Genomic DNA, 15,659 nt, shown 5'->3' on the forward strand with positions numbered 1-15,659 from the left:
ATTAATAATGCACACTTGTCTCAGTGTTCACATCTATTACCGGTTTGCAGACGGACAGACGATTTACATGAGATCGTAAACAAGATAAATATCGATTTGTTCCACAATATTTTCATTTTTGTTCGGCGAATTTTTAGTGGCCTTGCTTTCGATAAACAAGCTTCACGCTATCTTTCCTTGGTATCGTTAGCGATGACGTTGTACGTCTTCTCTAGAATCTTAAATATGTCTACGCCAGAGAAAACGAAATAGTCATTGAGTTTCCAAGAACACTGTTACTTTATTCCAAGAAATTTGTGACACTACAATCTGTATGAACGAGTTGATGTAATAGAATTTCCGGAATCCCGTTACCCATCACATTTGAGATAAGATACATTTTTATTATGACCTTTGATTATTTTCTTAAAAGAAGAAAGAGAGCTGAACCCGGAACTTAATCTACAAATGTAATCTAATCAAATGTAATCTAATCTAATCAAATCTAAATGTAATCTGAAGGAGTGAAAACAATATTAATAAACGAGAACATTAGCAAAAATTGAAATATTCACGTTTGTTACGAATATCTTCTTGCAACATTATACCTTTTGTTGTTACTAAAATATAAAAATGGATAAAATTTTTGTTCCCTCTTTTTGATGTATATCAATTACATACCAATGTTAATAAGTGCTTATGCTTTAATGTTTTCTCTGTTTATGATAATGTGACGATTAAAACTTTTAAATAGAATTATAAACTATTACAATCTCAATATTAAAAGATTTACACATATAGCCAGAAGTCATATTGATCAATTACATAAGTTAGAAAATAAAACAAAATTATGTCACAAACACCATTTTTCTTAATCTTCCTTGAAATTTATTGTTATTTATATTTCCTTGTGATAAGTGAATGTGTGGAAATAAACCATTTGTTTCTTGAAACTGGAGGTTAATTATATTTCCTGGGTAATGCAATTGAGAAATTTGAGAAAAGTGAAGTTATCAAAAATTAATTTGATTTCGGACTTCATATATCACTGATATGATGAATCGTATCGACTACTCGAATGTTAATCGCCGGCGCGCGGTTCCTTACCCGCCAGACATCGAAGTATTCGATCGCGCAAGTGCAACTTCCGTTTCGGTGGGAGAACACAACTACCTTCGTGGGGGTTTGAAATGGTGGGGAATCTTCGAAGAGAGCGAGTTAAACGCGAGGCAGCTAGGTTACCATCGCGTATATACCGGCACTATTGACATGTTCCGGCAAACACGCGCTTCGAGCTCTTACGAGCATTACGTTCACTGATCAAACTCCTAACGTGTCTCCTTCGCGATGATTCCGTCTGATTTACGAGTGTACCGCCAGAGCATGCGATCACCTAAATGGCTTACATAAGTTGCGCGGTAACATTAATTACTTCGGGTAAACTGCATGCACATCTTATTCAATAACGTCGTGAGTATTACTTCAAGAAATTCAAATTGGTGACAACCTATTAAAACTGCGTAAACACAATTCGCGAAAGGCACTTTCACGGAAGTTTCGGCACTCTTTCGTTTCTTCTTACGAATACGAAATAGAGTAGCCGGTTCTTGGGTCACTCGATTGCCAGTTACGTGTTCTATTCCCATTTTAAACCGATGACATAAACCGCGGCCAGTGCTGGGTAATTATTAAACATTAAGTTCACCAAGCGATAATTCTTATAAAAGCAATATTGACAAGAACGAAATTTAAATGATACACTGTGTCACACATAAAATACGAGTTTGGTGAGGAACGTGACGGTGACCTAGAAACGATTTGAAGTGGTAACTTTATCATCTAAGTAGACAAATCTCGCAACGGTGCCAAGAAAAAAAATCGAAGTGGGGGATCAAGGAATGCGAACGTTATTCTTTCAAGTTGCTGTGTGTCTCTACGAGTCATGTTCGACCTACGATTATAAAATTTGCACTACGAAACGAGATCTTTCTAAGCTGTTGTGGATGTAGAAAATCATTTTTTGTTTCATTTCAACGAATTTTATTCGCCTATAATATATACTTCATACGGAAAATACAAAAGAAAACCGCGTAAAAATAAGATACAAAGATGATCGATGTCGATAATAAGAAATAGAAACTGTTGGAAATATCTGGTGAAGTTTCGTTTCTACGATTCCTCTGATTCGTGGTTAAAGACGTGCCAATGATCGAGCTCGAGCATTCCATCTATAAAGCGAGTAATTCAGGTTTGCCGTGGAGTTGACGCACTGGCCGCGATCGTTGCATGATATCTCATGTTTTTTGGAACACGCGGTTCGTGTGTGTGTTCCAGTCTCGCGTCTCGTGCTCGTATTTTACGTTGATTTTTAACGGACCTATATTGAATCAAGCGTGCGTCGAAAGTGCGGTGAAATAAAAAACAAAGTGCTGTGGCTTAATTAAACGGTGAAGATGGAGGATACAGAAGGGAAAATCACGCCGAGAATCAGCATGTCCGTGATCGTGCTCGTGAGCACGCTGTTTCTTGGCGGTGTGCTGTTTGTAATCGGTTACATCGTTAGCCGGTTGTCACGGTCCAATAAACCTTCAGATTCAATAAAAAGTAAGCATTGCCATAAAGAAATTTTACTAGCAATATCTCCCCTACGACTCCTCGCCGAAAAAAACCACGCTTGCGTGTTCGCGAATCACTCACGCCGTCAAGTACGATTCTCTTTTCTTTTCGCGTTTTCACTTGCAGACCGCGATAAAAAAGAAATTTCACAAGACGAAGCAAAACGATGAATAAACATATTACATAGTTGGACGAGTTACACGTCTAACGTCAGCATGTCTAAATTCCATAAACAAGAAACAACAAAGTTTTCTGCACTTTGTTTTATCTATAATTTCACGAGAACTTACATTGATAATCGTCTTTCTCTATACTCACGCTACATTTCTAACAATTTTAATCGTCTGTTGTAAACGAATTACATGTTTGGGAATGTTAATTGGCATCACGTGTGGAATTCAGCCAAACGTGCATTTTTTATGCTCTTGAAGGAAACTCTGCGGTGGAAATGTTAGTTGGAAATAAATTTATCGAAATAAATGAAATGAGGCTGAGTGCGATGTAATAGCAGTAACGAAGCGCGTCGCGCACACGCTTTGCAACACTATTCGATCCGTCCCCATGTTAATACGCGAAGAATTGGCGGGAAATTACTCTTTTGCTATGAATGGAGTTTCATCGACTATTTGTTATCTATAATTTGTTACAGTGCAAATGATTTCCGTGTGAACGCGCTAATGTATTGGCGAGAATATTATACTTACAGGAATTTTTCGTTACTTCATTTTAGATGTTTCATTGTTATTATCGCTACCATCTATTTCAGTTATCGCGCACATTTTAGATAATACGTTTTAGCCTAGTCTAACAGATATCTAAGTCTTTGTATTGCATTTGCTAAGCACATGTCTGAACGATAATGAATTATTACAATTAGAAAGATACGCATCGACGGAAGCTGGAAACATTAAATCGTTTTATTAGGAACGCGTTATTAGGAAAGCGCAAGATCTTGATAAACTTCTCAATATTTACTCGCTTGTTGAAATTAAGAATAGCGCATCAGCGGGTGGCGAGTAACTTTTTGCTGCAGAAAAGAAATAGACAGACAAAATGGTGGGGGTAAATCAAAGAAGGGAAGCGCAGCTGCGTCAGCACGCAATACATATTTCGTGCTGGAACACGCTTCTGCGTATTCTGCGAACAAAGTGGACCAAACTGCATGCATTATACTGTTTGCATGTTTTCAAGACATTTAAGAGATATTATTTTTTTTAGAGGTTAGGTTCGAGCTTCACCGAATTGTATTTCTTTTTTCTACTTATTGATTTTCGTACTATCTATCGTGATATAATCAATTACGTAATCATTAACGATTGTTTCTTTCTATTGTATTAGTACTAGATCTACTTACTAACGACTAAAATACAAAACTTGTATGAAAGAAATCAAAATGAAAGATGACAAATATATAATATAAGCAGAGAATCGAGCTCCATCTATATATTTTACAAAAAATTATTAAATTGTTTCAAAATTCAAAATTTTTATGAAAAATTGCGAATTGATTATTTTGACTAGTCTAGTAGTTCTAGCATTAAAATACTTTTATAGTAATTATGATCTTAAAAATATAATGCAACTTTATGAACATCTGATACAATTGTTGTTAAATTCACAATGTAGTAGTTGCGAGGCGTAATTTAACGATATTCGAGTGACGTTGAGTGCGCGATCCTGAAACCTGGTTCGTGCGAGTAAGCGCGTGTACGAAAATCCGCACTTCTCGCGGCACGATTATCAAAGCATGTCGATCACTGAAGCCGGCTATAAGCCAGCGTGTGTCATTCCTTCGAGCCATCGCTGTTATATCTTTGTCGCCATGACAATGAATTTATCGTAGGAAAGAAACAAAACGTGGTACATGCATAGTTTTCTGTGCGTTGTTCGACATCAAGCGTTGAAGAGAGCATTGGGGGGGAGGGGGAGGCAATGGGCACCCTTGCGTATAAATAAACCGACATCGCTCCTGTGTATTTATACGCGCGCCTCGCGTGCGTACACGTGTACTTACGAGGAGAAACGTTCAGGGCCGTACGGACAAATACGCCCGACGAATGGACAATTGATACTGGCTTGTAGGGATTTTTTTCGAGGACTTTTTATTTATGGCAACCGGAAGCAACTATTAGACACGTTTCTGCCGTTCATCCTTAATTTCTTCATTGCCTCGACTGATACAAAACATTAACGAATTCGGAATTAGATGGATTTTCCGAGGACGTGGTGTATTTTGTTAATCTATTTCCGCAAACATATTACATGTTTAATTATTATAGAGATTATTGAGGACAAGTAAGCCAGTTAGCTACATAATTATTTAAACAAATTTTCATATGGTGGATGGGTTTAGTTTTTGAATAATTTTAATTAAATAGTTAATATAAAAAGGTAATTGATATTATTGGAATAATTTTAGGTAATAAAAGTTAGTCGAAATTAAGCGTCCATTACGGATAGTCTCACGTGTTGAAAATTATGATCAAGTTGATATTAAAAACAAGAAATCTGGCGGCACGCGATTTCTGTCCCGTTGTAGCGGGGAATATAAATTTGTCGCAATGCGCTACATTTTCCGGGCCAGTGCGGCAACACACGTCCCTGAAAACTCGCAACACGCGTTGCGAATAGTGCACTGACCGTAGGCAACTACATATTTCTATTTGTCGATCGGTTTTGCTTTCTCCATTGAATAAAATATTATACGCGTAAATATGTAGTTACATATGTATGCATATGCTGCGCGATTAATCCAATAATATATTTGTTGAAGGAAAAAATTATTTAAATAAATATCACATAGTTTGGAGAAGTTGTGTATAATATACTTCCTAGCAGGTACAATTTTTTAATTAAAAACCGAGAATTACATTTCTTGTTAAATACGCATATGTAGTCTAATATTCCTGGAATAATAGTATTCTATATAAAATACTAAATCATGATTTCCCAATATGCTATCAAGTATTGTAAAATACGTAATTGCAAGATCGTCGACTCAAGGATTTTTTCTAAATATAAGCGAATGCTTTATGTAATACACATATATGTAAGCGTTATAACTCATAATTAAGAATTCTTTGAATTTTTTTTTACATGCAAAATATATTACTACATTTTTGTATATTTATCATTTTACGTGGACAGAACAGAAAGTTATTTTCGTTCAAAAATTGGTATCTGTACGTTGAAGATATGAATATATTTGAATAAACATAAATAGAAACTTGCATTTTATCTATTGCGTTATGATACTGGGAGACGTGCAATTGTCGCGATAAAATAACCATTCTCACGTAAAATTTGCACATTGCCTCTGTTCCGTACCATTTAATCGAAATATATCATTTTTGGAACATCGTTGTTTGAGAATTTTGCTATTGGTTATTTCAAATTTTAGAGAACAGTTAACAGAGAACAGTAGTCGTCATGAATAGAAATGTTAATTCTTACGTAATTTCATACAGTTCAGAAGTCTGGAGTTCGTATTCTTTAATCGATAAATCTTTTCCTTCGCAATGATTAATGTCTCTCTTTTCGAAAACGTATAATATTATCTTCATTTATCGTCATTTAGAATAGAGATAACGTATCATTACATGTTCTTACCGACCAGGCAGGGAATTTCATATTGTTTCATACGATCGATATTTTAATTGTTATACGCCACGTTAAGCGATTCGAAATTTGATTATCGCTTTCGAGTACATATTTTTTATTTCAACTAATTTAACGGTTATTTCACAAAAAGATGCTGATTTATACGCATATGCAGAGAAGTGAAACGCTTGAAAATCCTAGCCTTTATGAATTTTTGTTGTTTCCAAAAATTCATAATTATAATTAGATTTATGTATATTCATTTGTCGCAAGAAGATGAAATAAATAATAGTAAATTGGGCAATTATTTAGAAAACTGTCGTCATCTTGGATTTCGATGATTTTTTTTAATATGTCGTAGGAATCAACATTTTGAACTTTTTCCTTTGCGTGTATCGTCGCTCGGTCTTCCAAGGAAACATACCGAAGCGTCAATCGTCGATCTTGACGAAATTTATGTACCATGTAGTTCTTATAAAAATATTTGACAGGTATTTCTTTTTTATCGTCAAACGTCCATGTTAAAAGAGATGAAAACCATTGTCAAAGTTGGGGCTGAAAAATTTATTTCGACAAAACTCGGAAACTACTACAAATAGAATGATTGTGTAAATTGATGAACTTAGTATTTTTTAACGACGAATAAGATCATGTAAATTATTTTGTAAAGAATTCATCTGTCTTAGTAACGTATTAAGAATAGCATATTTCTAATCGTTTTTCCAAGTAAATGTTAACAAATTGTCTTAAATATTCGTTTACAAACACTATATCTGTATGTACAAACTAAATACAAATTTGAATCTTGATTTTTCCATTACAAAGAATTTATTATATTTGAAATTTTATTGTTCAATGTGCAAAGCAATATTTTGCTTGTTCCTTGTTCGTATATATATGCTAAACAATGAAAAGGACTGATTTGGTTGTCAGACACTCATTCGTGTTTAAATAATGAATACTATAGAAACGATTAATATCAATTGTACATTATAGTTTTCATAATAATGGTCGCCCTCGAAGAAGCGATTAAAGCATAAATGTATTTTATACAACGCATGTTTTATTGTTAGAGCAACTATATTATGATAGTTGGAACGGTTCATTGGAAATTTGCAAAACAAAATTTCATGAAATTTTCTAATTACTTTGACCAGTTATCTATGTAGTCACGTCTGTACCATGCATATTTAAACATTTGTTCGTATCTAAGACAGGACAATTGATGACGCATCAACGACTGCAACTTTATTATATTATTCCGATGATACAAATTAATATTGAGATTTAAATTAATTGTCAAGTCTGAAAGTCAAGTCTAAAATATGGAATCCATAAGTATCTAATGGTTGTATAAGTTCTGTTGTACTTTTTGGTATTTCTAAAAATTTTAATGTTTTTCTTTCCGGAATTGTATTCTTTAGCAATTCTTCATCATATCCGCACGTTTTAGGAAGAGATACAATTTCAAACTGAGTCCTTAAAAGTTCTTTATTTAGTTTTTCTAATGTAGATACTGCAACGATGACATTGAGGGCTTTAAATATTGTTTGCTGCACACGCGGTCTTTACTATCAGCATTATAATTTGCAATACAAATGACAATTTTCTATCAGCTGATATCGTCGGTTGATTTGTATAGCTGTGAATAATTACTGATGTTGACATTTTAGAGAAATACCGCTATCTAGAAAATCATATCGAATAATTAATTATAATCAATTGTTTTGTTAGAATTCGTCTAAGAACAAGAACGAGTGTATGATAAATAATAAAATCAGCTGTTTTCAGAACTATCACATATTTACCCTAAAAATAACTGTAAATATTCAAGAAAATTTGTTAATATTTACCTGGAAAAACTATTAAAATTACGCTATTTTTTAATATATTATTTTATAAAATAATAACAAATAATAAACAAATAGATTCTTTTAAAAAATAATTTAAAACATTAATTTCATCAATTTATACAATCAACTCTGTTAGCAGTAATTTTCAAGAAATTCGTCGAAACAGATTTTCCAGCCCAGACTTTGGGGTTGGTTCTCAATATGCATGATTGCCGATAAAAAAGAAACGGATCAAATATTTTTCGGACAGCTACGTCATATATAAATTTTATTAAGATCGCTGGTAGACACTGCGATATGATGATCTTTTGTTAATTTCGGAGATATGTGCAAATATCACATGGTGAATTCTGCGTATAATTGCGCATCCGTGGCAGCGTATACGTTAGTTTGGTAGCCTGCCGCTTCACCACCGTGGTAACAAGATAAAATGACAAAAAATAAAAATTAGATTTATGTTAGGCATCATTTTGCCTATTCGCCGCTGTGGCGAGGCAATCGGCAACGAATACTAACGCATACACTGCCATGGACGCACAATTGTAGGCAGAATTCTCTGTAGTTGTACCCACAGTTTTGGGAATATGTTATAACTAAGGCCGAGCCGCGGTTACACGTGCTAAAACTTTTCTTTCGTAGATAATATCCAAACTACAGGAAATTTCCCTTTGCAATACCTCCAGCTTTTGCAAAGCCGAGGGAGAAATCGAGTAAATATGTATTCCACGATAACGTAACTGACGACTAACTCAACTTTAATCTAGTCACCGGTTAATCGATCGGAAATTTTATCATCGATACCTTTGATTATATCAAGTTCATTTACTAGAGCACATATTCTTCATTTCCAAATGCTATACCTATCGCCATCAAAAGGTTTTATATTTCTCTTCACTTTTAAAGCTTCCATTGTCTTTTGCATTAAAATGCTTCACAAAATATACAATTATTACAGTTTAATCACGCGGAATTATTACAGAAAGGAATACAGAGTTATATCTTATTTACCTTATATATATTATAGACACCCTTTACATGCCATTTGAACCTTTCAGATATCTCAGTACCCATTTTAAATTTTGCCAAAGTTCTTTGTTACTTGTATTCATATATCTGCTTTAAATATTTATTGCTGTACTTAAATCAAGTGGTGTGCATATCGTTATATATGTTAATAATAATATACAGGGTGGTTGGTAACTGGTGGTACAAGCGGAAAGGGGGTGATTCTACGCGAAAAAAGAAGTCGAAAATACAGAATAAAAATTTTTCGTTTGAGGCTTTGTTTTCGAGAAAATCGACTTTGAATTTTCGCTCGGTACGCATGCGGTACGTTATAACGGATCTCGCTGTAGATCGTTGTCTAGATGGAAAAATTTAAAAAAAGAAAATTAAAAAAAAATTTTTATTTTATATTTTCGACTTCTTTTTTCGCGTAGAATCATCCCTTTCCGCTTGTACCACCAGTTACCAACCACCCTGTATATACTAACAGCTCTACTATCGTGCATATTAAATTTCTCCAAAACTGTCTTTATGTAAGCACATTGATCTAAAGTAATTTTCTTGTTACTGTTTACAACCTTTAAATAAAAGAAAAAAATCAAAAGAAAAGATATAAATTTATTCACTAAATAACTTTTACGATTATTCATTGTTCCACTGTTGACTTTAGCAATCACAAAATCCTCTATGTAAAATACTGCATATAATATTTCTAGATATATTTGCTTTATCAGTTAATGTAGATACAACAATCAGCAGATGAATTTCGAAAATCTTTTTCTATAAAGCTTCTTCAAATATTTCAAACTAATACCTTATTGCCAGTTTTAGACCATAAAAGAAAAGATCGAGCACACACGAGATCATATTGTATATCTCTCTCGTCATATGCAATGGGAGGAAGCTGTTTAACCCTATCGCTCCTTCCAGGCTCAAATTCCTTTTCTATTTCACTATTACTATCTTGAAATAAAGACTTATTGCCGGTATCCATTTCGATCTCAGGTTTATTAGCTTTGTCTCACAATTTTACTTCAGAATTTACTTTTATGCTCGGTTTCAATATGTTTGATTTACCGCTGTCAGACTTACGACCCTTTAAGTAATTTGTTTCATCTACAATCATCTTTTTAACTATAGTAAATTTTCCTAGTTTTATCGTGTACATAAACAGTAGAACTGACTGATTCATATGCTGTTTTATCTTGTTTTAAAGCTTTAGTCGGAATCAAATTGATTAGAATTATAGCAGTAAGGATTGATTCTCCCCAAAACACGTTTTTCTAAACTAATACCGCTTATCATTGCGCGTGCCTTGTCGTTAATCGGTTGTTTCATAACTCCGTTATCGTTCTTATCATACGTTTCCGAACACTATTCAATGGAAAGATTCGTAGAACTGTTGAATGATAATTGATTCCTCTTTGTACACAATGGTCTTCCATCTCATTTGACAATTATTCCTCCTCATTATTGCAATACAAATTAAAAACCTCTAAATTGAATCACCTTTTACAATAAAATCACGAAAAACTGAAACATCTGATTTATACGTAATTAAATTTTTGTTATTAATAATTGAAGAAGTGATTCGATCACAAACATGAAATTTTATCTATTGCTTTTTCAAACAGTAGTCGTGCTTGTTTACTATTTATACAAGCTTCGCATAAATTATCATTAGGTATAATTTTGTCAATATGGTTTATATCATCGATCATTTGCTTACCCTTCAATTGTAAAAATTATATTTTCCTATGTGCCCTAAACGTTTTGATGCCATAAATCATAATTATTATTTATAGCATCGTACGCTTGACAATTATTAGAGTTTGCCTGTTTTTCTATTAGTTTCAAAATTAATAACTGCTACTGTTTCGACCATTCGCGATCTCGAAGAAGCGCGTCAACGGGAGTCGTAAATTCCCGTTACGATTCGAATAATCCACGCCATGAGTAGATCGATCCCCTATTTCGTTTAGGATAATAGGGGTGGTTGAGTGAGTATAACGCTGTTTTTAACAGGTTACAATATTACATATTTCCAACAATTCAATAACTTCAATATTTGATACAATTGTGAGGATGTCGACTACCAAACTACTAGCGAGTACGTAATGAGACTCCTTTTCGCGTTGGCGATTAGATTTCTGTCGATTGACTGACTGTCTGCTGTCGTGTTATTACGGAGGAAAGCTCGGCATGGGTGGGTTTCAGGTACGAAGAAAGCGGATTCGTTGGTCACACTTTTCATTAGGAAAGTGAGAGTAACGATCCGCGATGCCCATTGGTATGACCAACGTTAATGAATGAGAATAGATGGAGGAAGCCTTCTACCAACGTGGGTGTCACCACTCGTGGGTGACACTGTTCACGAGAAAAACCCGCTTTTACCGTTAGGTAACTACCCGCTTTCTCCGTGATTTGTAAGAGCGTATAATAAACCTAAGGATTGTTCTAAGGACCATTCATAAAACAAAACACTTACAGGATTAGAGATTCCTTCAATTTAAAAGGATTACGTTAAAAGGATCAAAGTGTTTAGGTTTTATGGACAACAAGGGATGGCCTGCGGATTGTATCACGCTACATAACAATTACATTGTTTAACCCTAAACCTATTGACATTTCAAGTATACCTATTCCCATCATGACCGGTCAAATGATCGGTTTTTAAAACAACTTATATGTTTCTTAATATAGAACGAAGACAATAGCCAATTTCATAGTAAAAAAAATGTAGTTTGTTTCATTTAGAAATAACTGATATATATTTTATTCTTTTCCACCGCGTTCTTTACACATTGTACGATTCTCAGTTCCAAATTCTACATACATATTTTTTACATTTTAGACCATCTTCGAGATTTTGACTTTACAGTTTCGAATTTCTATTTTTCCGTCATTTCAATGGTCCTATTTACGTCGAATTTGGTACTATTATATAATCTAATTGTCTCTGGTATACACGCGCACTCCTTTTCAATTTCTACGGATGTATGCTGTTGAAAATAACAACGTGAGTTCGTGCTCGCCATCCATATGCGGATGCGTTAGTTATAAGAAATAGTAACTAGAAGATGATCCTAGTTACAATCGATAGATTTAATCGATAGGCTTAAGATGCTTTTTTGTTTTTATCCCTAGTTTTTGTAAGCGCGTACAATAAAGGTTTTCTTGGCCCACAACGGTGTGATAGATTTATCCATTCAATAAAATAATAACTATTGTGATCCTACCTCTGAGTATAGAAATAACAACATATGCATTGAACTAAGAAATAGTAATTTTCTATTTAGTTCAGTTTTGTAAATTGTCAGAGTACAATCTTTTGAACGATGTGATTTTGTTGAGAAGCGTGTCATATTGTTCTTTGTCTGCTTTGCCAATTTTTGTAGCTCCCTTCTATTTGCGCGAATTGTTCCAACACCGCAGTTTTCTTTCCCTTCTTTTTTTTTTTGTTTTGTTAAAGGTTTAGTCACTATCGACACACTTGTAAAAGAAAAATTCTCCATGATTATATTTCCTTCAAGCCCTGCATACAATTCTACTAATTTCAGTGACGAATTCCCCAGGTAGAACTGAAGGGGTTCTCTCCCTTCATCTTTTCCCAAATATAGAAAGCCGTTTATAATATACTTGCTATTTACATCGAACGCTAAGCAGAATTTGGTACCAAATTCGCCTGGTTTATTGGGCGATTGTACCAAGTAAATCTACAGCATGATTTTGTTGGAATTAATTGTTCATCGATAGTAACATATGGAGTTTGTGCCAAACTTCAGAAATCAAAGCGAATATACAGGGTGGTTTGTAACTGGTGGTACAAGCGGAAAGGGGGTGATTCTACGCGAAAAAAGAAGTCGAAAATATAGAATAAAAATTTTTCGCTTGAGGCTTTGTTTTCGAGAAAATCGACTTCGAATTTTCGCTCGGTACGCGTGCACTTTATCACGTCTCGTTATAACGGATCTCACTGTAGATCGTTGTCTCGATGGAAAAATTAAAAAAAAAAATTAAAAAGAAAAAAGGAATCACCCCCTTTCCGCTTGTACCACCAGTTACCAACCACCCTGTATATATAGCGGTTTGTGAGCGATGGCTTCGTTGATTTCTGTTACCAAACCGAATAAACCTTTCCTTTCACGATAAAGTTATTTCTGCTTATAACGTTTGAGAAAAATGCCGGATCCTATTTTTTGTTTCACAGAATTGATTTTTTTTTTATTTTAATTTCTCCTTTACAATTTGTCCAGCTGAACATTTGGTAAATTAAAAGTGATATGTCTACAAATTTTAACCTCATATACACCACGTGCTTGCAGAAATGCAATAAATGCATATAATTTTGCAGTAGATAAATCGCATTTAGTTCCCAACACTCGAAACGCGTCTGCTTCTACTGTTATAAAAAAATAGGAATCGTTCAACCGGTCAAATGAGCAGTCGTGGTAGGTAAAACAGTGAACATATTCTTCTCAGAAAACAAACAATAAGAAGAGAAGCGAACATTAAGAAATTCACTGTACGTATACTATAAGAGAAGTCGTGAAGTTAAATGGCGATACAATAATATTATATGTAAGAAATTCTGAATGAAATTAAAAAAGAAAACAATAAAGTAGGTTTAGTGTTAAGAGCTTACCTCTCGTCGTAGTTTTACCGCTTTTGCTTATCTCGTCTCCTTTCTCATTGAAAGTAATGGTCACTTCTGCATGTTGCATTTTTTGTACAGGTAATATGGAGTTTCTGGATTATAAAGAAAATCCTCGAGAACACCTTGAATACTCATGTTACTGGCACATGGATTTTTCTTTCCTTCGTTGCTGTTATAAAAACCTCTTTTTCTCGCTAGGAAAATTTTTCTCAACAAATTCAATCTCTTTGTTCAGATTCAAATTCCTGAAAATGAATCTTTCTTTATTGTCGAGACGATCCGATGGTGCAAAGTGCAAGAGAAAAGCAAGCTTGTTGTTGATATTAGATTGATAATCTGCAGTCGTGAAAACAAAGTCAGACGTGTTGTCTTCTGTTGTTATTGGTTGAGTTGTTTGAACTTTTTGAACGTTACGTTGAACGCTTCTTCTATTGTGGAAACAATTTCTTATTTTGTAATCTTTTCTCTCGCGTTGATGACGCTTTGTAATTGATGCATTCTTCTTGAATTTGCAGAACTGCTTTTGTTTTATACGATTGTTTTTAAATAACTAGAAAATAATCAAAATTATTTTCTGTAGAATTTTGTTTATCTACATGCTCAGCTTGAAGAAGTTTTACGCTTATACAACTGCTCTCGTTTCTTAATTTTACTTCGAGATCCAAAAGTTTTGTTTTAACGAAAGCCAAAGTTAAATTCTCGTCAAATAAAGTTGCTATTGCCGCTATTATACCGTCATGTGAGTTATTACATCAAGATGTGACACTAGTCAACAATAAACGTGACGTTTTGTGTTTGTTCCAATTTGTCAAGAATTATTCAATGTTTCACCAGCGATGTATCACCGCTTAGTTTTAATCCCAACAATTTCTTTTGTAGAGCAGATTGAGAGTGGCAAAACTTTTTCTTTCCTGCATAATATCCAAACTATTCAAAATTCCCTTTGCAGTACTTGCAGCTTTTACGAAGCCGGGGAAAGTATCGATCACTTTGATCACATCAATCTCATTCACTAAACCACATTTTTCATTTCCACACGCTATACCTGTCACTATCAAGAGGTTTTATATCTCCCTCCACTTTGAAACCTTCCATTGTCACTTGTATTTCACAAAATATATAATTACAAAAATTATTACAAAAAGGAATACAAAGTTAGTAAACAATACATTCTGGGCCCGTGACCTGTTAGTTAAAAGCAACAAACTAAATAATAATTATTTAATTTAGTTCACTCCTCGTCGAGGAACACACGTCTGCGTGCCCAATTTTCTGCACAAATTTTCTGCAACTGACCGAACGAACGAAGAAACGAAATGGCTGACCGCTCGTACTAGGTAAATAGTTGCTATTGTGTCCTTCTCCCACTCAGGTCAAAATCCATGCATAACAGAACATTTAGAATATACAGGATGAAGTTCTTGCAATGATTCATCGCACACACGCACACTCACACTCCTGATGGTAATCCAACATTCAGAATCAAAACAGCCTTTTCAACATTACGTTTCTATGATCTTCAATTTATGAACTTGTTCGATGTGGCTTCCGAACAACTCAATTACGAGAGATACTCGATATATTACTATGTGGGGAGGTTCGATTTTAACACTTGCCCGACCGAATAGGGAGATTTCCCCTCTGTGAAGAACATCGCTGCGTGACCGAGCGGGGAGATCTCCTTTTTTGACTTTGTCAACGCCTCTTTTCTCTTTTTTTTCTTTTTTTTCGTGTTATTATCAGTTATTGTTTACCTGGAATTGTTAATTGCGCCGTTTTTTTCTGCTTTTATAAAGTACAGTGTATAATAAAATATACGAATTTAGCGGTGTTAAAATTAATTAAAAAGTTACACTATCAGTTATTTCTAAATAAAGATATAATTGAACGATATCACACTGTAAAAAAATATTAAAATGCATTATGAATTTTTAATTTCACGTTCAAGT

At 34.1% G+C, this 15,659-nt stretch overlaps 1 protein-coding gene across 3 annotated transcripts in view; it reads left to right on the forward strand.

Moving 5' to 3' along the window:
* The window catches only part of LOC138178120 (transducin beta-like protein 2), a 62,921-nt gene that overhangs the window by 4,555 nt on the left and 42,707 nt on the right, over positions 1-15,659 (forward strand). Inside the window, exon 1 of one of the 3 annotated variants that reach the window (XM_069109615.1) lies at positions 1,198-2,583. The exons of 1 other annotated variant lie outside the window; for it this stretch is intronic. In XM_069109615.1, coding sequence (XP_068965716.1) covers positions 2,433-2,583 — 151 coding nt within the window. In that variant the 5' untranslated portion in view covers positions 1,198-2,432. Of the gene's footprint in view, positions 1-1,197; positions 2,584-15,659 lie in introns of those variants that run through there. One more of the 3 variants, XM_069109618.1, reaches the window with a different exon arrangement.

Source organism: Bombus flavifrons, chromosome 3 (assembly GCF_040668555.2).
Source record: "Bombus flavifrons isolate JBK064 chromosome 3, iyBomFlav1_principal, whole genome shotgun sequence".
In the NCBI taxonomy this organism is placed as follows: domain Eukaryota; kingdom Metazoa; phylum Arthropoda; class Insecta; order Hymenoptera; family Apidae; genus Bombus; species Bombus flavifrons.